This window comes from Phoca vitulina, unplaced genomic scaffold (genome assembly GCF_004348235.1).
Source record: "Phoca vitulina isolate PV1807 unplaced genomic scaffold, GSC_HSeal_1.0 scaffold20, whole genome shotgun sequence".
In the NCBI taxonomy this organism is placed as follows: domain Eukaryota; kingdom Metazoa; phylum Chordata; class Mammalia; order Carnivora; family Phocidae; genus Phoca; species Phoca vitulina.
In genome coordinates this window covers 859,588-881,788 of record NW_022589723.1, presented here as the reverse complement: position 1 = coordinate 881,788, position 22,201 = coordinate 859,588, and the positions used below count along the sequence as shown (strand labels likewise).

The 22,201-nt window shown below is 43.5% G+C and overlaps 1 protein-coding gene and 3 non-coding genes across 4 annotated transcripts; 2 read left to right on the top strand and 2 right to left on the bottom strand.

Moving 5' to 3' along the window:
* Positions 1-4,713: 4,713 nt before the first annotated feature.
* On the top strand, positions 4,714-4,795 carry TRNAL-UAG. Its single transcript has one exon. It is a non-coding gene; the product is annotated as a tRNA-Leu (tRNA).
* A 3,701-nt stretch (positions 4,796-8,496) lies between these two features.
* TRNAT-UGU lies at positions 8,497-8,569 on the bottom strand. Its single transcript has one exon. It is a non-coding gene; the product is annotated as a tRNA-Thr (tRNA).
* A 1,604-nt stretch (positions 8,570-10,173) lies between these two features.
* On the top strand, positions 10,174-10,245 carry TRNAP-UGG. The gene has a single exon. It is a non-coding gene; the product is annotated as a tRNA-Pro (tRNA).
* A 4,987-nt stretch (positions 10,246-15,232) lies between these two features.
* LOC116640309 (olfactory receptor 6S1) lies at positions 15,233-16,239 on the bottom strand. The gene is given in 2 exon segments (XM_032417234.1): positions 15,233-15,532; positions 15,535-16,239. Coding segments are annotated over 2 exon segments (1,005 nt in total).
* Positions 16,240-22,201: the final 5,962 nt, after the last annotated feature.

The following is a 22,201-nucleotide window of genomic DNA, read 5'->3' as shown; positions in this document are numbered from 1 at the left end:
AATTTAAAATGCTCAAAGGAGCATTCCAGGAGGAGAAGCCAGGGCAACACCCATGGGCATGATGCGGTTTTTTTTCTCTCCTTCACAGAGATAAATAAACTTCTCACAGGATAAATAAACTTTTGCCCAATAGACCCTATCTACATACGGTCTATTTCCTACCCCTGAAGTTTGTCTCAGGACCTTACATCAATCTTACTCATTCTTCCAGCCATGCAGCTGCCCTCAGCTCACTAGGGTTGGCCTGACTCAGGGGGTTCCAAGAGTACATTCCACTAGCCTGTTCCAGAGAACAACATCAAAAAGGCATGTTTCAGAGTGCTCTGGCCAGTTAGAAGTTCTTGACTTCTAACTTGACCCCTACTAGTGATCTTAGGATTGTTTTTAATTACTTTTTTCTTTATTTGTCTGTATTTCTTCCATTTTCCCTCAACTTTTTATTTTGCAAAATTTAAACTCTAGAGTGGAAATAAATGAAGACCAACTAAATGACAACAAGCAAAGGCTATTTGTTCAGAGCTTGCTATCCCAAGGAAGTCAGCTGTCATCACTTGAGTTTTGGCAGAGACTCAAAGGCAGACGGAAAAGTGAGAAAGCTTTATAGTGGAAAAAAAGGAAGGCTTCAGGTATGCCTTGATTGGAGGTTGTTGGCATGGGGAAGCTGTAGACAGTCTATCTAGAAGCAAGGTGTCCTTTGTGATCGGTTAGGGGAGCATATTTGGCTTTCCCTGGTTGGTCCTAAGTTGGAAGCAAGGAAAGTATTAGGAAAGCTGTCAGTTACTAATCAAATCTTGGCCACTTGGGACTGATTATTACAGGATTATTGCTTGGCTTCCTGGATTGTTACTAGAGATAGTGGTCTGAGTTCCTATAGGTCTGACTTAAAGATAATAGGCTGGTTTCCTGAGCTGATGAACACTGTAAGGGGAAAATACAAATTAAAAATAAGAGGCTTGATTCTTCCTGTTGAAAATGAGGGAAGTGATTACCCTCCTCTCCTTTTCCTTTGAACATTTACTTTAGAAAACTTGCAAGTATAAACATATCACAGTACTTTGCATTACTGTGATGAATGATGTAATTAACATGTGAGACCATAAAGGAACTAAATATTTAAGTAAGGTCTCAATAAATGCTGAAAGGACTATCTGCTACATTCATTGAAAGGAACATATTATTTGCTAGTATTTAATTTAATTTATCTTATTTAAAGATTTTTATTTATTTATTTGACAGAGAGAGAGACAGCAAGAGAGGCAACACAAGCAGGGGGAGTGGGAGAGGGAGAATCAGAGAGGGAACACAAGCAGAGGGGAGTGGAGGGAGAAGCAGGCCTCTTGCTGAGCAGGGAGCCCCATGCGGGGCTTGATCGCAGGACGCTGGGATCATGATCTGAGCGGAAGGCAGACACTTAACGACTGAGCCACCCAGGCCCCCCTAGTATTTAATTTTAGCAAGATATTTACAGCACATGCAAAAGGGGGCCACAGGCCAATACCTGGATGGCTCTCTATTGGAGCTAGGGAAAGAACTTTACATTGCAGTGTAATGCAAGTCTTCTACTGATCCAGAAGGATTCTGGTGGGAACTTTCAAATGCCCTAAAATTGAGCATACAGCATTTGATACACAGATTGGAACATAAAGTACTTCTCAAAATTTTCTAACCTTTGAGGAGCTAGTCAAGACTCCAGTTCAAGAGGCCTGAGATCCTGCATTTCTAAAAAGTTACCAGGAGATGTTGCTGCTGGTGCCTGGACCACACTATGAGTATCAGGGTCTTGAATTTCCTGCTTGTATATAAATTTTCATCATCTGGACTACCAGCAAGGTAAGGATGGCAGAAAATTCAAGGTTAAACTCTCCAGCAGTATTGCAGAATGCTAGAGCCTAGAATACGAACATTCTGTGCTGAAGAGGGAAGGGATAACCATGTGCCAAACATCGCATTTATCTGTATCAGGCATCTTTCCAAAAGGGTGCTTATCTACTTGCTTCAGATACAGGACAATAAAGTGGGTGGCAAAGTTGGTACCCCACTGGGAAAGCTGAGACACCTGGCTTGTGAGTCTCTGAGCATTTCTTATTTGAAGTGTATAGTCCAACATAGGATCCATTTCTTGAGGGAAATAGACCAAGGCTCCTCCCTCCACTGAAGGATCCAGTGAGTTCAAGGTAAGCACGAGTCCTCAAGCACTAGGCAGTGATTGAATCAGGGAAGCCATGCACACAGGGTAGTAAAGGAACTTCAGCCAGGTAAGGAGAGTGCAGTACTTTCTCTCCTGATTAGAAAATGCTTTCAGACTTGCCGGTTTGGATGCCGAACATGCAGCATCCCAGGATCAAAGGGAGATCTGCTGTAATGACCAGGTTCTTTCCAGTTGACTGGTTCTTTTTATGGCCCTATCAAGAAGGTCACTTCCATCTTCTGAGAATCTCTGTTGTTGCTGTTGTTTTAGGTTAAAACATAGTTACTGTGGTTTATTCAAATGTGTATGTGCCCTAACATACACAGACACACGTATGCAATCACAACTGGAGAGCTCATCAAAAGTGTCAGTAAGACCTTCCCAAGACCTATCCATAGACTCTGAGTTTCTCATCTGGCTGAGCAGAAGGGATAATAGTTCAACTGATATTTTAATTAAAAATTTTTTTATTATTCCTTTAAGTAGGCTCCATGCTCAGCCTGGGGCTTGAACTCACCACCCTGAGATCAGGGGTCGCATGCTGCACCCACTAAGCCAGCCAGGCCCCCTCCACCGATATTTTAAATATTTGTTCTCTCCCTTCCCATTTCCTCCCCACTTCTTTCAAGTAATAAAAAGCCCCAGGTTTTTTTCTCCCTTTCGGACTGATGCTCCCTTATCTTACTGAGGTGGTTACACATAACTTCTAGGTTCTCTCCAACTTGAGATTAACGCCAGTCTTCCCACATCAGTCTTTCCAAAGTGACAGAGACTTTTGTATACTGCTGAAGGCAGTTAGCTCACACTCGCTTTTTTCTGCGGATTCTGAAGCAGAAAGTGAAATTTCTTAGAAGTCGTACCCTTCAGCCAAAAGGGCTGGCTACAGTTATTTGAATCCCTCCGCCTCCAGGGTGTAGGGCGCAGAAGCCACACCCTTGACCATTCCAATAGACTGGATGGTGCCCACTCGCCTTCCTTGCTGGCAGCCTCCAAGCCTGCGCCTGGCTCCTGACTCTGGAAGCTTCTGGAAAGAAGAAGAACTTGGTTGGAGCCTAAGGGTGGACACCCATGTCTGCCCAGGTTGCTCAGAGTGCCCATGAACTAGAACTAGAGAGAGGAAAGCAGAAGGCAAAAAGGCAGCACTTAATATGTTGTCTGCAAGGAGGGGTCGGGTGCGGTAGGGGTGGAGGTGGCAAGGTGCAGGGTGTATGGCCCAGCAGGCGGCGAGCCTGGCGGGGATGGGGTGCTGATGCGTTGCCCAAGAAGACCCCGCCTCCGACCCGGGTCGGTCCAGGCCCTTTCCTTCGCTGGGCGCCAGCCTTCTCCTGGCCCCACTTCCGCGCGTCGGTCTACAGCCACCAGATGCTCCCTGCGCCCTATTTCCAAGCAGCTTTTCTAGAACTTCTTTTCTGTTCGTCGCCCCCTCCCGTGGCAGCGAGGACGGGAGCTAGCAGGACCTTCGCCCAGTGAAGAGCCAGTGAAGAACAACTTTTTCTCTCTCCGCGCACCCCCAGGCCCCCGACCCTCAGGCCACCAGGACTTGGGGAAAGACCTCAGAGAGCCCTCAGGCAAGGAGAGGCAGGAGATGGGAGAGGGGGAGGAGGGGCCTCAAGGGTTTGGAAACTTCAAGAGTTTGGAAACTAGACTCCTGGGAGAATTTCTGGTTCCAGAGACCCGGAAATGGCCAACCAGAAACAGCAAAAAAAGAATATAGATAAGAGAGAATCCAGGGCTTTGAGCCGAGTAGAGTTCACGGACAGGTACGAGATCCCACTTCGGGTCAGGAGACCGCAGGTATCACTCATGAAACTTTTTCCTAGCTTTCCCTCTGCTCCTTCCAAAAGAAATCGCATGGAGCTAGTGGCGTCTGGACCCAAGGGAAGCCCGGAACCCATCCGTTTCTGGGCTGGGGACGCTCCTGGAATGCAACATCCCTTGGAGGGGGGAGGGGTCAACTTTTGTCCCTAAGGGAAATGGTTCGGGAACTACAGCAGTGCGATGGTTACTGACCAAGAAGGCCGCAACAAGACCCAGTCTCTCCATTCTGACTGAACCTGCAGGACGAGGGGACCAAGGAGTTCCCCTGGAACGCGGTGGCAGGCTGGCCAGATCTGTGAGCGAAAGGACGCCTCCTGCTGGATCTGAACTCCGACCTCATTCGGGCAGAGACTCAGCCACGGACTAAGGACTCCACAGCAAGGAGCTCTTTATTCAGTCTTCTCTAATTACCTGTAATAAGTCGCTGGCGGGATTTTTTTTTTCTGTGTCTTATTGCCTAGGTTAAAGAAAAGGTAGAAATCTTCCAAGGACATTCACACTGATAATCGTTAACTACCTTGTGGCTCACTTCCCAGGCGTGTGAGAATACGATGATTCCTCCTTTCCTGTGTTTGCTCAGATCCCTAGGGATGAATGAAAACGCTGCGGGGAACCCTACTAACCATGAAGAAAAAAATTCAAATTTTGAGCCCCCACGCTGGGATGGGTAAATAACTTAGAGGCGGAAAAAAACTTCTGTGGCAAATGGTAGTGTGGCCGAGCGGTCTAAGGCGCTGGATTTAGGCTCCAGTCTCTTCGGAGGCGTGGGTTCGAATCCCACCGCTGCCATTACTGCATTTTAATCTAGCTGCAAATCCCAAACACTGTTCTTTGGTAGAAGGGAGTTTGAAGAAGACTATGTACCAGTAACTATTTGAAATTCCTCTTCCCCCTTGGAAAGTTTCTAGCGGACACTGATTTCTCTGTTTGCACGTCAAACCCCCTTGGTTTACTGCTTGAGATCCTCCCGCTCTTCTGATATTCCCTCCCAGGCTTAGTATTTGCACTGGACCTTCCTCTTGTCTAGGCTTTTGCACTGCTTTTGGGTTCCCTCAGTCGGGAACGTTTTTGGTCTTCCTCTTCTAAAATCCACACTCACACAGATTCATTCTTATGACATGGCTTAGGCATCATCTGGTCAGGAAGACTTCCCAGAAATTGCCTGCGCACCCCCACCCCCCCGCCCCCCATCATCCCGCCGCTGACACTCATTTAGGAGCTGCAGCTCTATACTCTGAGAAATAACCTGCACAGACCCGATTTTGGTTTTAATTTCAATTACATTACTTTTGTAATTGAATATGATGAATGAATGAGAAAGCCAATACTTCCCAGGCTTCAAGCTCTCACTCGGGCATCATTGCTTCATGGGGTGGTGTTGGGTAGGTAAACAGCTATTTTGAATTTGACTTTGCAGGTTTGTGATTCCAAAACACTTCCAAGCTGATTCTTGGCTGACTCCTTGCATGGGGCCCAGGGAGTGTGTGCTGTGAATGGTGTTGGCTTAGCCACTCCCCAGTCCCTTCCAAGTGAATCTACTTATCTTGGAGATTGTCCAGGTCTCTAAACCACTCGACCGCAATACCTGTGCAGAGCCTGATCCAGCATGTGAAAGAGGAGAGGATACACTCAGGGACTGCTGAGTGGTGTCCTCCTAGAAGGGCTGTTCCACTGCACTTTTCAGCCATTTACAGCCCCTGTTACAGTCCTACTCCTGGATTTGAGCAGGCAGCTCCGCTGGAGAAAGTAGAGAATTTCCCAGGAGTGTCAAGAGGAATGAGTGAAATAAATGGAGGAGGGAACTAGGACTCTGCAAGAACCAAGGTCTATTTTCCAGAACCACTTTTTATGACTTTCCCCCTCCTCATTCAAAATCCTCTTCCGTGTTCTCCCAGGCCCCCTTCATTTCACTTTGATGACTCCTCTTTGATGTTCCCTTCCTTTTCACCCACCTCTTACCAAGAAAATCTTGGGCACCCGAGGTTTTCACAAAAGAGACCATATTTTTCTCAGAAATGGAGAGATTTCTCTCTTAGCCATGTGAGGATACAGCGACAAGGCAGCTGTCTACAAGCCAATAAGCGGGGCTTTGGCAGACACCAAATCTGTCGGCACCTGGATCTTGGATTTCCCAGTCTCCAGAACTGTGAGCAATACATTTTTGGCATAAGCTACAATGATATTTTTGTTATAGCCACTGAACTGACCAAGACTAACAGTTTTAGGTTTACAGCAAAATTGGGTAAGAAAATACAGAGTTCCTACATACCTTCTCTCCTCCCTACCCATCGCACAGCCTCCTTCCCATCAACCTCCTGCACTAGTGAGATACATTTGTTACAGTGAATGAACCAACAATTATATATCATTATCAATTCAAGTCCATAGTTTACATTAGGATTTACTCTTTGTACTAGGCACTCAATAGGTTTTGACAACTGCATAATGACATATATCCACCATTACACTCTAGTATCATACAGAATAGTTTCACTGCCCTAAAAATTGTGCTCTGCCAATGCATCCCTCCCTCCCTTTAACCATTGGCAACCACTGATCTTTTTACTGTCTCCATAATTTTGCATTTTCCAGAATGTCATATATTTGGAATCATACAGTATGTAGCCTTTTCAGATTGGCTTCTTGCACTTAGTAATATGCATTTAAAGTTTCTCCATATCATTTCATGGCTTGATGTCTCATTTCTTCCTAGTGCTGAATAAATATTCCATTTGTATCAATGTACTACAGTTTATTGTGGTTTTTGTGTGGATATACTTTTCAACTCATTGAGGTAGTTACCTAGGAACGTGATTCCTGGATTGCATGATAAGAGTGTGTTTAGTTTTGTAAGAAACTGCCAAAATGTCTTCCACAATGGCAAAGAATATGTTTAAACTTCATTTTGTAAGGTTAAAACACTGTTTTTCTTAATTAATGTGATGTATACATGTGATATGTTTTGGGAAAAAACCCCAAAACTATGAAGAATACAAATCACCCACAAATAACTATATTTTGCCATATCTCCTTTTCTCATGTATAAATGATAAACTTATAGAAGTAGAATAGAATACTTGACCAAACACTGTCTTTTTTAAGGTTCCTGATTTATAATGCTCAGTGCCCTCCAGAAACTAGTGACATTCTACAAGAATGTCATTCTTACTACACCCTGGTCAGTATTAAATATTAACCAACGTTTTCTAATTTGGTGATGAAACAATATCCAATATCCTCTCGTTTAAATTAGCATTTCTTTCTTATTAATAGAGGAACAGCTCCATATGCATATTTAGGCTTTTGCATTGCTTATTTTCTATTGTGTATTTATCCTTTCCAAGGGCAGACTTTCTAATGTGTTTCTCCTTAACCTCTGATTTCTCTAGTATACATTATTCGCAGTTATGAAAAAGTGTAGGTATCTGGTGAGGTTGAGGGATGTCACCCCAATATTTAATCAACGTAAACTGGTCCCAAAGATTAGGAGGTAACAGATGCAAATCTAATACGAAAGCCATTGGTTCACATTTCCCAGTAAACCGAGTAAACCGAAGCACATCTACTGCATGATCACAAAGACGATTAAGTGAAGTTAAGTTTCTTGGCCGATGGAAAGTGCTCTCTTGTTGCCTGAAAATAGAATCATAGTAAATGTTTCAGGTGATCCGGTTGGGAGGATACAACTTTCCGGAAGTTGAGTAGGAGACATCGTCAAAATGCGACGCACGTCCTTCGCTCCGGAGCCGAACCAGCGACCTAAGGGCGACAGCAGCTGCTTCCCTCTACAGCCCTCCGCTCTACCAGCTGAGCTATCGACGGGTGCGACACCGCTCCCTTAGTGTAGATTTTTGTGGATGTAGGAGCAGCTAGTGAGACGTCTGGCCTCTTTGCATTTGAGGTTCAGACTAAGATTGAAGCCCACCGAGTCCCCGGAGAGTCTTACCTATAACAAATCGAATCCCAGGGAGTAGCCTGGGGCGTCGGACGCGGTCTCTGAGTCCGAGAAAGTGAGCATGGAAGCAGAGCAGAAGCCCGATGGGGGCGCATCTGCCTAGCGTCTGCACTGCGCGGCCCGATTAACCCGAGAACCGGTCGCTGCAGAGGCGCAGGAGAAACCCGGCGCCGGGCTGGCTGCACTTGGGGGGTGCGCAGGACTGCACGCCGCCGGGGTCATGGCTACCAATGGGCCTACGTTCCCTGTTCCGCAAATACGGAGGTGTCGACTCCTGCCGACCCACTGTGTCTTCTAGCAGAGACTTGAGTAATCTGGCTCCTCTCCCGCTTACTGAGAGGTACAGACACCTCACTTTTCCCTCGGGATCACAGGAGCCCAGATTCCCTGATCTTCTGTCCTATGATCTTCCGTCCTGGATCTCCAGGATCCGATTTTCCCAGAAAGATTACACAGTACTTTTTTTCTCCAAGTCCGTTTCAATAAGTGGACAAAAACGGAGAATGACGTTGTGGGAAAAGAAGCAACCCACTTAAGGCTCCAGCGAGATTTGAACTCGCGACCCCTGGTTTACAAGACCAGTGCTCTAACCCCTGAGCTATGGAGCCGAGCCAAGGCCCGTTTTTACGGTTGAATCCCTTGTTTTAAAAAAACGGCAGCCAACTGGCTTTTACATCTGAAGTTTAACAGACAATTCAAACAATTCAAACTTGAAAGGAATTTGTTTTGAAGGAAGTACCTTCAAACAAGCGAGTGAGGAAGAAACATGTTCTTGACTAGGCCTAAACTAGGATGGAAGTCTTCTCCAAGAGCACTGGTACGTGCTCCTCAGCCTCAATCCTGACAAGTCCCTGAGCTCGCGCACAGCGTGGCCTCGAGGGGAGGGAGGCCTGGGGTCAAGTGGGGTAGGGTGAGGGTGCCTTACAGAAGAGACGGAATGGAAGACCTGGCAGCAGCCTCACTGTCTCCAGTCTGCTCGGATTCGTAAAACGAACTGCTCCAGCTCTTATAGATAACGTTTGGGGTTGTTTTCTGTTTTGTTTTTTAAAGGGAGGTGGCTTTCTCTAAGCACAGTTCGTACCCCTCCGGCCCTCAGAATTTGGCCGCAGGGGCAGTGAGGACGCGAAGCATCCAGATCTCCCTCCCCCGCTCCCCAAGCCTTTCCCCGGGATCAGGCTCGGCCACAGAGGCGCCGGGCCTGAGATCCCTCCAGGTTTCCTGAAGCAGACGCTGGCTAAAAGAGAGCGAACCCTTTCCTCGGTCCTTTAACGCTCTCTGCTAACAACTTGGAGTGCGAGAGGCAGCTTCTCTGGTTGTAAATGCCCAGCCTGAAGTCCAGAACAGATAGAAAGTGGCCACTCGTAGGAAGATTAGAAAGGGAGCGCTCCTCTTCTCCTTTTCTCTCCTCTGGTAGCCCGCCCAGGAGTCTGGTGCCTGGTTCAGGAGATTCAATAACTGTTTACTGAGTTTACGCCCTGTGCCAGGAACATGTTAGGCACAGGGTAGACAATGTGACCAAGGCAGACAAGCCAGAGCCCAAGAACTTCGTTCCCCAAGCAGAAAGCCCTGCAGAGTAAGGACAACGTCCTCCCCTTTCCACCCGCCACCTTCTGGGTGATAGAGAAGCGGCAGGTCCAGCCTTCTTTGAAAGAGGGTATGGGAAGCGGGCAACTCTTCCCCGAGGTCACCTTCTGCCCGCCCATAAAGGGTACCTTAAATCTAGACCTAAAGCACAAAGTTTATTATGTAAGGCTGAAAGGAAACAGCCAAAGCATACATGCAAGGGTTGAGAGAGAGACAGCCGAGCGGACTAAGGCAGTGGTTCTAGGATTTGACCTTCATGGGGCCCATCGTGTCGAGTTCTTCCGCTCATCCTGGAGGTAACCTTTGTTTGCCTCTTACTGACGTCGGTGGTTCTTATTGTTCCTATATCCTTACGCCCCCAGACGCCTGCGGTGGTTCTGTTCCTAACCCTGTAAGCAGCCAGACCCCACCTGGGGAGGGTCCACGGACAGACTGGCAGCTCAGCCTGAGCTTCTTCATGAACATTCCTACCTCTGGAACGGTGTGGCTCAGGTTCTTCCGAATGCGCACACTGATGTTCTTGAGGTCTGGAGGAAACCTCTGGGCTTATGAGCAGAGTCAAAAACAGTATGATGCAGCTAATAGGATGAATGAATATTCCAAAAGAGAAAAGTCCACCTTCATGGCTGGCTCGTTGGTCTAGTGGTATGATTCTCGCTTTGGGTGCGAGAGGTCCCGGGTTCAAATCCCGGACGAGCCCAGTGTTTTTTATTTTTGGTTTTTTGTTTTTCCCTCCGCCTCCCCTTTAGAGCCAAATAAAGCCAACACCATCCAAGCCTAAATCCACCTAGGTTGAGGCCCGTCCCAGCCTGGACCTGTTTCGAGATCAGCTTCCAGGCAAGTTGGACCTTCTGTGGACCAGTACAAGGACAACGAAGATGCTACCGCGAGCCAAGGGCTTCATGAGATCGGGGTGCCCCAGTTTGGCTTTGACAGGCTCTTTTGTCAGGAATAGCTTGCTCCGGCGATTCTTACCCAGGCATTTCGCGGGGGAAAAAGCTAGTGCACTTCTCGCTAGGGGCATTTCACACGGAACAGAGTGGTACCTGGAGGTGTGTTAGGATCACAATGCCGGGCCAGAATCCTCTTCCTGAGGCTGGGGTCCACAGCAGAGATCGCTTCGCGGTGCGGAATCTAGCCCCCGCCTGGGAGCCCCGCCCGGTGAGGAGCGCCACTGCGCTCTTGGTTCCGGACACCATCTAGCCCACAGTCACAAGTGCCCCGGCAGTCTTCCGAATAATGCAAAGTTGCAGCCTGGGGACCCTTGCGCTCCAAAGGCGCAGACATCCATTCCATGCAAAGAGAGCCCAGTTGAGTATTTTCCAAGACTCAATACAACGTAGTGATATCAAGTGGTCTTGCCATTTTTAACAAGAATCCACCAGACCCCTTAGTGCTCTTTGATTGCTTAGCTGGAAAACCAGCCGGCTTTCCTGCTAAGTGTGAGGTGTCTACCTGAAACCTTACAGAGTGGTTGCTTCCGGTTTGTAGAAGTAGCCCAAACCTGTGAACTGCTCAAATGATAGGCCTTCAAGTTGGCTTATCTTCCGAAACTGCTTGTACAAGGGGAATCTTTGACTGGATTTCTGACTGACACGATCATATTTGTCCTTTCCGAGGTTCCTATCTTGGAAAGGTTATGTGGCCAGGCAAGAATCAAGGGTTTGGTGATTGGTGATTGGAAAGAGGGAAAAGAGAGGGTAGAATCTGCCAGGATGCCCTGCCTCTCCGTTAGCGGTCCTGCCAGAAATGTGATATATGTAGCCTGGGCTTTGACGCGGGGATGTGTTTGCTACTGGGAGATGCACAGTAGGAAGCTGGATATAAAGTCCTGGGGTTCAGGAGAAAGATTCAAACTAAAGAAAGGAATTTTAAGGATTAAAACCACAGTAATTGTATGCATGGTGGCAGGTGGGAGCTACACTTGCGGTGAGCACAGTATAGACTTATTGAATCACTATGTTGTACACCTGAAACTAATGGAACATTGTGCGTCAACTACAATTAAAAAAAAAAAAAAACCCACAAGGTGGTGGTTAACGTTGGTTTGGAGAAGAATGCACAGGAAAGAGCATTCACAGAGAAAGAATTTAAGGACAGGCTCTGGTGATCACCAGTGTGTAAAAAGTTGAGAATGGAATCCAGTGAGTGGAGGAACTGGAAAAGAAAGCCTCATGGCAGTCACTTGCTCTGACCGCTGATTTGATTCCTCAGGGGCTGTTGACAGCCTTTACCAGCATTTAAAGCAGAAAGTGTAGGGAGGATGTTGTATTCATTCTGCCCATGGGTGTTATTAACTGAGAATAATGCTTATATTAATGTATTAGCTTGCAGTTTCCCAGATGAGACAAATATTTGTAAAGTTTTTTCATAATACTTATTTTTTATTAAGTTTTTATTTTAATTCTAATACAGTTAACCTATAGTGTTATATTAGTTTCAGATTTACAATACAGTGATTCAACAATTCCATACATCACCCATTGCTCATCACAAGTGCCCTCCTTAATCCCCATCACCTATTTCACCCACCCCCCAGCCCACTCCCCTCTGATAACCCCAGATGACACAAATTTTGTGTATGAAGGCAGAGCTTCAGTTAAGAATTCTCAAAGATGACTTTTTCCTAGAAGCAGACAAATGTGTTGATTGCTGCAAGGGAAATTTTTTTCTCATCTGATGTTTCACTGATAATAACCCTCTAAGTGTTCTAGCTGTATGTGAGAGGTTCAGCTTCGAATAGTCACTGGAATAAGCCTAATGTGGGAATGACTACTAACACTCAAACTGCTGGTTACTTGAGTTTAGCATCTCTCTCAGGGCAGTGACTATCATCTGTTCATGAGTCTTTAATTCATTCAACAAATATTTCCTGGGCACATCCTATGGACCAGGCTCTGTTCTAGGTGTTTGAAACGCATTCTTATTTTCAGCTTCCTCTTAATTTGTGAATTCTAGGAATAACTTTACAATTAGCTAATATTTAACAGCTTTATTGAAGAGGATACACCTGCAAAACAGAACAAAGTAGCTGGAAATGTGGCGAGAAAACCAGGCAAATGCAGTCCCAGGGAACCAAAGAACAAAACTATTTTAAATAAGAGTCCGAGATCAGTTGTGTGAAGTGCTGCTGACATTCAGATGAAGAGTAAACAATTCCTTATGGAACAGGAACTTGTAAAATAAGATTGAAAAAATAAAATTGCAAAAAAAAAAAAGGAAAGAAAAAAGAAAATTGCAGATTGCTTCCTAGTACAATTTTTATTGTGATATTTCCATTCCTAATCACATTCAATTACCTAATATTTGCTCTTATGCTCTATTAGTAAAAATGTCATTTTGTCAGACCCACTTTTAAATTTTACAGTGGTCTTATTATATTTTGACCTACAGTCATATATATATATACATATATAATCTTTATTTTATTTTATATATTAATATAACTATATATTATATATTAATAGAATTAATAGAATTAATATAATTTTATTATATATTATAACATCTATATTTATATAGTCTGTGAGTTCCTTGGCAGCAGGGACCATGCGTGTGTATCTCTCCTTACCAACTTATTTCTCAGAACATGGTACTCGATAAACTTTTATTGAATTGAGTCCCAAGTAATTTCCCACAAATAAATAATTTTGAAAATAGATAGTTTAGTGTGCTTTATTGCCAAAATATGGCAGTGGTTCTTTCCAAAAATATTATAAACTGTTATATGAATTCTTCTCCTTGGCCAGTGTCTGGGATTGGCTTCAGATTTTTAGGCTCTGTGAAAGTAGGGAGTTTTTAACTTTTTGGGCAGCACTCCTAGGTCACCCCAGAAGAATTCTTTTTCCCTTTCAAACCACTGGTCATTCCTTCCATTCCTTTAGTTTTCACTCAGAAATACTTTGGGGATTGAAATATTTAGTGTGTGTGTGTATTATTAATAGAATTTGATGAAAGCGTTACTATTTCCAGTGCCCGCTGAAGCTTTATGGCCGTCTCTCTGCATGCTAATACTCAGCTTGCCAATTTTGCAGCAGTATTTTGAGGTTGATGTGCTTTCCATACTTGTATATATATAAGCATTGTCTCTATGTATACAAACAGACTCTAACATGGGATCAATCCCCATTTAATGGGTGATAGCCTCTGAAAACTTCTCTAACAAGAAAATACTAGAGAGGGTAAATCAATTTTCATGTGATTTCCAATGTTGTTTTGTAAACCCCCTTGTCATCCCTATTCCTTTGAATTATTATTTATCTCTCAGTCTTCCTCTCTAAAATCAAGGCTGCTTGAGGTGAGGAACCATTTCTTGTTCATCTTAGCATATATCAGAGTATCCAACAAAGATGCTTCACAGACCTTTGCTGAACAAATGAATAAATAAATGGAAAAAAAGTGAATGAACAAATAAATGAATTTTTGTCCAAGATGTCCAAAGGCACCACAAATAGGAATCCTCACTCCCTTTCAAATTCAGTGAGGAACATAAAACGTACCACAAAGTCTGGTTCCTGGTTGGTACAACAACAGCTGGCATTCGTAATTCTTTGATATTAAAGGTCCTTGTCCCAATTCCAATTTTACTAAAAACAAAACAAAATTGAACACAACAGATATAAGAATGTAAAAAGTGGACAAATGAAAGGGACGTAATCCAGTGAAAAAATGATTGATGTCTTTAATTCATCTTTGTAATACAGTACAAATTAGAAAACCACATTAAATGCTCTTATTTGTGAATTTTCTCTTGGATCTGCTTTTGCAAAGACACCTGGGATTACTGTGGAGAAGTGAATAAGTCCCTTATTCAATTTGCTTTACCTCATTTCCACCTGACAGTAAATGCAATGTTTTTGATGAAGTGTATATAAAAATACACAGATAATCCATTTTAAATTTTTTATTTATTTTTAAGATTATAAGGACATTTTTCTTAAGATTCTTGATTTTCATAAACAACTGAAAGACTCTACTGAGAACTTTAATCAGTTTTTAACTTTTGGCAAAGGTCACAAATAGATCTCTCAAAGAATTGGATTAAAACTGTGGATCTTTGGGGCACTTGGGTGGCTCAGTTGTTAAGTGTCTGCCTTTGTCTCAGGTCATGATCCCAGGGTCCTGGGATTGAGTCCTACACTGGGGCTCCCTGGTTGGCGGGAAGCCTGTTTCTCCCTCTCCCACTCCCCCTGCTTGTGTTCCCTCTCTTGCTGTGTCTCTTTCTGTCAAATAAATAAATAAAATCTTAAAAAAAAAAAAAAACCACAAAAAAACCCTGTGGATCCTCTTCCCAGACAAATGCATATAAGGTCAAACACATAAAATTTACATACTAATGGGGCTTATAAATTTTCTTTTTTTTTTAACCTTCAAATTTTATTTAAATTCTAGTTAGGCAATAAGTTTTCTGAAGCCCATCCTTAGACTCCTTGGTGACTATGGACTCTTAGGTTAAGATCTCACAGATTGGAGGATCTTATGATGTAATAATAGTATTGATTATGATGTATCAATAATAATAATATGGCTTTATAGATGATATAGATTCAAGGAATTTTGCTTGAAAGAGAAGGGCAGCCTTGATGACTTTGAAGTTCTTTCGTGGTTCCAAAATTTGGCCATTTGGTGATGTCCATGATGACCATAGGAAAGAGAGAGAAGACTTGGACTCAAGTCTCCCTTCACTTTCACTTCACTGTCTTCCTATTGAAACTCTTAGCAAGTAGAAGATCCCCCAAAAAGCCTGCTCCCACCTTCCTAAACATATCTTTCCAAGCTTCCTTGACGCGCTCATTGCTTAAGGCATAAATGAATGGATTCAGCAGTGGTGTCACAAATGTTGTTACCACGGTCACTGCCCAGTTAGTATCCACAAAGCCACTCTGTGATGGTCGCACATAGAGAAAAATGGCACTTCCATAGAAGAGAGTCACCACTATCAAGTGGGAGGTACAGGTAGAGAAGGCCTTCTGACGGCCTTCTGACGGCCTGAAACAGAGGGGATGCGCAGGACAACCAGAACCATGTGGCCATAGGACACAGCAGTAATCATCAGTGAGGATACAATGACAAGAGAGGCCAGTACAAAGTCAGTTTTCTCCAACTTCTTGGTGTCGGTGCATGCCAGGCAGAGCAGTGGGCCACTGTCACGGAAGAAGTGCTGTACCACAGCATCCTGTTCACAGAAAGGAAGTAAGGCCACAGCGACTGTGGGGCCAAGCACAGGGAAAAGTCCCCCCATCCAGCAGGCCAAGACCACCCGAGAGCACACAGTGCCCTTCATGAGCAAGGGGTAGTGCAGAGGGTGACAGATGGCCGGGTAGCGATCCACAGACATGACAGCCAACAGCAGGAACTCAGAGGCCCCAAGAAAGAAGTAGAAATAGAATTGAGTAATACAGGCAGCAAAGGAAATAGTGTGTTGCCTTGAGAGGAAATTGCTCAGCATCTTGGGAATGATGACGGAAGTGAGCAAGATCTCTAGGCAGGACAGGTTACCCAGAAAGAAGTACATGGGAGTCTGCAGGCGAGTATCAGCTCCTACCACCCCAACAATCAGCACGTTGCCTGTTAGAGTCAGCAGATAGACAAGAAGGAAGACAGAAAACAGTTCTGCTTTTGTGCTGTTGAGATTCGGGAAACCTGCCAAGATGAACTCAGTCACACCACTGCTCTGGTTCTCGCCCAGAGCCATTATCTTTCCCGCCCGTGGGACAACAGGAACATGATCCTGGTGAGGACATGTCTTCTCCAGAACAATCCTGAAACTTATTTTATCCTGATATGGCACACATATCCCCACTTTCTCCAACCCCTGTTAAGATTTGAAGAACCTGAGGTCCTCATCTAATTACTTTTAAAGCTGGAGAAGATTTTCCAGACAAGGTAGCTAACACTTAGGTATGAAAATGCCAGGAGCCTCCATTCTCAGATCCTAAATGGCGATGCCTCATTGTTATAATAATGAGATCATTGACCATCTGAGTTGGACAAAAATATCGAAAAAAATGATTTCATGAAGAATATGATTCCCATTCCACCAGGATCAGGACTTAAGCAGACTGCATAGCTTTGAATCCCATCATCTCCATTTTCTAGCCAAGTAGCCTTGGAAGAGTTGTTTAATCACCCCTGTGCTCCTTGATCATGAAATGCTGTGAGAAGCAAGTGAAATAAGAGTGCAAAGCATTCAAAAGAGTTTCTAGCACTTAGCTGACAAACGATGTGGTAGAGAAAGCTCTATAAGTTAGGGCACCAGACTCTAGATTTGGCTTGCCATTTCCCTTGGAAGGGGATCAACGCATCCAGCTTATTTGTCCTTCAACTGCTCGGCTATGGAATGGGTCATAGGACTCTAGGTCATTAGTACAGCTATTATATAAAATTACCTTTTTCATGGAGAATTTCCCCAGCAACCTAAGGGCCTAATTGAACTCAGCTTGTCATAAAATGCTTGCTTATCTAAAGCAAGTTATGTTATATTTAAAAGGGAGAATAGGGCTAAACTACACTGAATCATTTGATCAGGTATCCACATCTATTTATTTAATGTCAATGTTAAGCCATGTATTCTGGGGACTATTAGGATGAGTTTCCTTTTTTTTTTTAAGATTTATTATTTATTTAGAGAGAGAAAGAGTGCGTGCCTGGGCAGGGGGAGGGGCAGAGGGAGAGGGATAGAAGCAGACACCCCGCTAAGTGCAGAGCCAGACTTGGGGCTTGATCTCAAGACCTGAGATCATAACCCTGAGATTATGACCTGAGCCGAAGTCAAGAGTCAGGCACTTAACCGACTGAGCCACCCAGGCGCCCCTAGGATGAGTTTCTTATGCTCTTTCAGTCCATGATACCAAGCCAACACCCTTTCACAAACCTGGGCTCTATTAGATGACTTGCCAGAGATAGAATCAGGAATTCCCGGTAATTACTCACAAAATCAGAAATGAAGTCCTTAATATTTGATTCAAATCCTTCCAGTTTTGAAGACCATCACCAGTTATAAGAATCAAATCAATGATATTCTGAAACTTGGTTTAAAAAAATGCCTCAGTTATTAGAATACTGATCACCTTTAGCCAGGCAAAGCATGAGAATTGACCTTAAGGCCTTGGTTCTCAGCCCTATTTTTCTCTGGCACACTTTAGAAGTCTTTGTTCCCAGCAGACAGTAACCTCTTTACTTACAGTGTCTCAACAGTGGGTCCCACGTGAGTAGGAACATTTTTGTACCTTTGTCTAGGATAAAGCAATTTTGTGGTCTTTCTCCCTAGGGATTCCATTCAGAGCCTCATCTTCCTCCAGCTTCTATAGAAATTGCCTTCCTGTCAATAAAATCATTCAACTCTTCTTCTGTATTGATTATATATTGGGTGCCAGCTGTACTTGGTGATTTAGAAATAAAGGAGACATTGTCACTATTTCATGTAGCTCACTGCCTAATGAGAATGACAGAGAAGGTAGTATGTGTCACAGGTGGAATGTCATAGGTAAGAATAGGGCCTAAGAGGGCACGTGGGAAAAGATCCAAATTAAGACTTAGAGAGACAGGAAGTGTTCTGGAGAAAGGTGATGCCTAAAATAAATGTTAAAAAATGAGTATGGATTTGATAGGAGAGAAAAGAGGTTTTTAATGGAAAAAAGCAGCATGTGAACATAGTACATTCCGGCTGAAACACGAATATAAGATGTGGAGTAGAATGAGATAGAACTAGTCACCTCAAAGAGGACTCTTCTGGCTCTCTGTGAAAATATTTCCACTGAACTGAACCTAACTGTATCTTAAGTGAGAGGAAGATGAGTCCCAACCTTAAATATGGAAGGAATCCCTCCTACCTACCCCTGAATCTCCTTGATGTCCATGAGGGTGGGAATCACCTTGTAAGAATTCTCTTTCCCTTTTTATGACTCAATGGTCTCCTCCACCCTGGTCCTTTTCATGCCCTGTCATGTGAGGCTAACAATACCCTGGAGTTCCTAAGGATGGGCAAAGCACTTGGGAAAACAGGCAGCAATTGGATAATCTGCTTCCTCTCTTGTGCTTTTCTCTCGGGTATAATTCTTCAGATGTTGTACTTCTGCCTTGCAAACAAAGGGGCTTTCTGATCCCGAGGCGGCCCTGTCTTATGGCCATGTGCAGGTCAGCCATCAGCCCCACATTTCCCTCTCTGTAGAAACAGTGTCTTCTGCAATGTGATCACTGCCTTAGGCTTGAACAGGCACACTTCAAGTGAAGGACAATGTCTCACCATGCTCCAAGTATGGAACTCTAAGAATAAATGGGGTTGGAATACAAAGGGTGAATATGGAGGGGTTAAACCATTCATATATGAAAAGACTTACTGCACTTACCTACAGTTCCTTTCATCTTTAATAGTTGAAAAATATTCCATTTAAAGCCAGGTCTTCACTTTTTTGCTGATGAGTTTATGTACAAACTGCCAGTTTTCCTCCCTGAGTCCTGGCATTAGCCTAAGGGCAGAGAAGGAAAAGGCTGAAGAAGTCATTGATTTCTAACAAATCCCTCCATTGTAGGATAGGATCCTTTATGCATAACTTCAGTTTCCAATGGAGATTTCTCCAAATGAGGACTGATTAATCTAGACATCAGGAGCCTGGCTAGCAGCAATGCCTGCTAGAGAAGGGAGACCCAAGTATTGAGGTAAAATCATGAGAAGGAAAGAGAAAATAATTCCTAAAAGACCCAAGGGAGATTTGCAATTCAATGGAAATTTCCCAGACTCCATCCGTGATAAATCTGAAAGAGGGTGACCCTTCATTCAGCAAAGGATGACTGGGAATGTTTCTGCCTCCATCTGCCAACACCGTCAAGCCCAGCAGCCCCAGAAGTCCTGGGGGGCAATACAGTGGGAATGAGAGAAAGGATGGAGTTTGACCAGTTGCAGAAGGCCATAGTCATCATCCAACTTTCTTCTTCAAGGCACTCATAGGAAATGTTTATTCCCCAGATAACACAGATACTGTGTCTTCTCCCTGAGGTCTTAAAATGATATTAGGAATCCCTATTCTGGCTTCTGGGTTGGCAAGTGATAGGAGCCCCCAGGGTATGATAAGATAGGGAAAGATTCCCTGAGCCATCACTAGTTTCTTCTGCTTCTCCCAGCCTTATACTTTATTCTCTAATAGTAGCACATACTGTACCACAAACCCAAACATTGTGTAGAATTCTGGACCATTGTTCACATTTTTCCATTTGTGTCTACTCAATCCCCCTGACTGAAGACTGGACTAATTCCTATTCATACCCAGTGTATTCTGGTGCATGTCTGTTCTTCTGAGAATCTTCTCCTACCTACCCCCCTCAATCCCACCACTCTGCCCACTCTCCAACCTGAACTGGGGCACATTCTGCTCACCTCAATCTCAATACTTAACCTATTTTATTGTAACTCTGCTTTCTCATCTGTGTCCCCTCCAGGCTCTGAACTCCTAGGGCGAGAATTATGTTTTGATCTCTGTATTTCCAGCACCAAACACAGTGCCTGGCATACATTAGGTGCTTAATAAATGGTATGTGAAATAAACTGCTCTGAACCTCAGACTTGAGGAGCAGCTGCTTTTGTGAGGTGAATACCAGTTAAATGATGGGAGGAAGAGTACACAGATCCCCCTGGGGCTAAGTATGGCTGGATTTCACCCTGCTGGACATACTCCTTTTTAGAGAAAACAAAAAACCTAAATGGAAGCATGGATGAGGCATAAGAAGTGTCATCACTTTATATTTTGAGGAAAGAGTAGGAGCAGGGACCAGTAGAATTGGCTGAGCTAAACCAAACCAAACGAAACTAGAAACTGAAGCTCTTGTTTGTGCAGTTATAGGAGGGAGAGGTCTCAGCAGGAAGAGAGACCCATGAAGTCTGAGAGCTAGTAAAGCACACTTAAACTATATGCGTTTTAAAATTCTGATTGGGGGCGCCTGGGTGGCTCAGTCAGTTAAGCATCCCACTCTTGGTTTCGGCTCAGGTCATGATCTCGGGGTTGTGAGATTGAGCCCCGTGGGGGGCTCCGCACTGGACGTGGAGCCTGCTTAGGATTCTCTCCCTTCTTCTGCCCCTCCCCATCTTAAATTAATAAATAAGTAAATAATAAATAAATAAATTTAGATTGAATTGTAACAATTAAAAGTACAGCAGAACAAGATGAGATCAAAGTCAGGTAATTTTTAAATGTTACATAGCTATTGGTCCAACTGACAACAGTTTTTTGTAAGTTTTCAGCTTACAACACTTTCAAATTGACTTGGTCATAGGAATAACCTAGTTTTTGCATGAAATAGAGCATTTGAGAAGAAAACATTTATTTATTTTTAAAACATAAAACATGCTTGTATGACTCAAAAATAAAAATATAAAAATGTATAGATTAAAAAGTCCTGGTCATCCCCCTCCCCATCCACCTTATATCCATTCTCTTATTAATTATTTTCATTATTTTATTGTACATCCTTTCAGTGTTTTTGTGTATATAAGCAAATATCAGAATGTTTATTTACCTGTGACTTTCTTATGCTGCTCTGTACCTTGTTTCTTGTTTTAAGATACCCTGGAGAACTTTCCCTGTCTGTACCTAGAGAGCAGAAAGAAAATATTTAAATAAGGAGATTACTAGCTTGACAAATGTGTTCAATGAATGGATGGCAACATTCCTGAATTATACTTCTGCTTTAATCATTGTCTGATATCTCTTGACCAATTTTCCTCATCAGTAGAAGTCCTACTGTGGTAGAAATTGTATCAAAAAATTTAATTATCATTTTGTGAGAAAAAATAAGTTGTAACAAACTTCCGGTTATAAAATAATTAAGACATGGGGATGTGATGTAAGCAAGGCGACTATAGTTAATAATATTGTATTGCATATTTGAAAGTTGCTAAAAGAATAGATCATGAGGGAGTCTGGGTGGCTCAGTCAGTTAAGCATTTGCCTTTGGCTCAGGTCATAATCCCAGGGTCCTGGGATCGAGCCCCACATTGGGCTCCCTGCTTAGTGTGGAGTCTGCTGGTCCCTCTGCCCCTCCCCCCACTTGTGCACTCTCTCTCTCTCAAATAAATAAAATCTTTAAAAAAAGGAGAATAAGGGCGCCTGGGTGGCTCAGATGGTTAAGCGTCTGCCTTCGGCTCAGGTCATGATCCCAGGATCTTGGGATCTAGTCCCACATCGGGCTCCCTGCTCAGCAGGGAGCCTGCTTCTCCCTCTCCCTCTGCCTGCCACTCCCCCTGCTTGTCCTCTCTCTCTCTGTCAAATAAATAAATAAAATCGTTAAAAAAATTTTTTAAAAATTAAAAAAAAGAATAGATCTTGAAATCTGTATCAAAAGAAAAAAATTTTGTAACTATGTGGTGACAGATGTTAACTAGATTTATTGTAGTGATCTTTTAGCAATATATACAGATATCAAATCATTATGTTGTACACCTGAACTAATATGTTATATGTCAAAAATAATAAGTTATAGCAAAATAATATATATGGGATTTGCTTCAAGATAAAGTGATTGGGGGTATAGGTAAAATTAGCTTGGCCATGAATTGGTAATTCATGGAACCGTGCACTGTGATTCATAATATTTTCTATTTTTAGTATGTTTGAAATATTTTATAATAAAAAAGCCTCAGAAATATGACAATCAAGTCTCTAAAG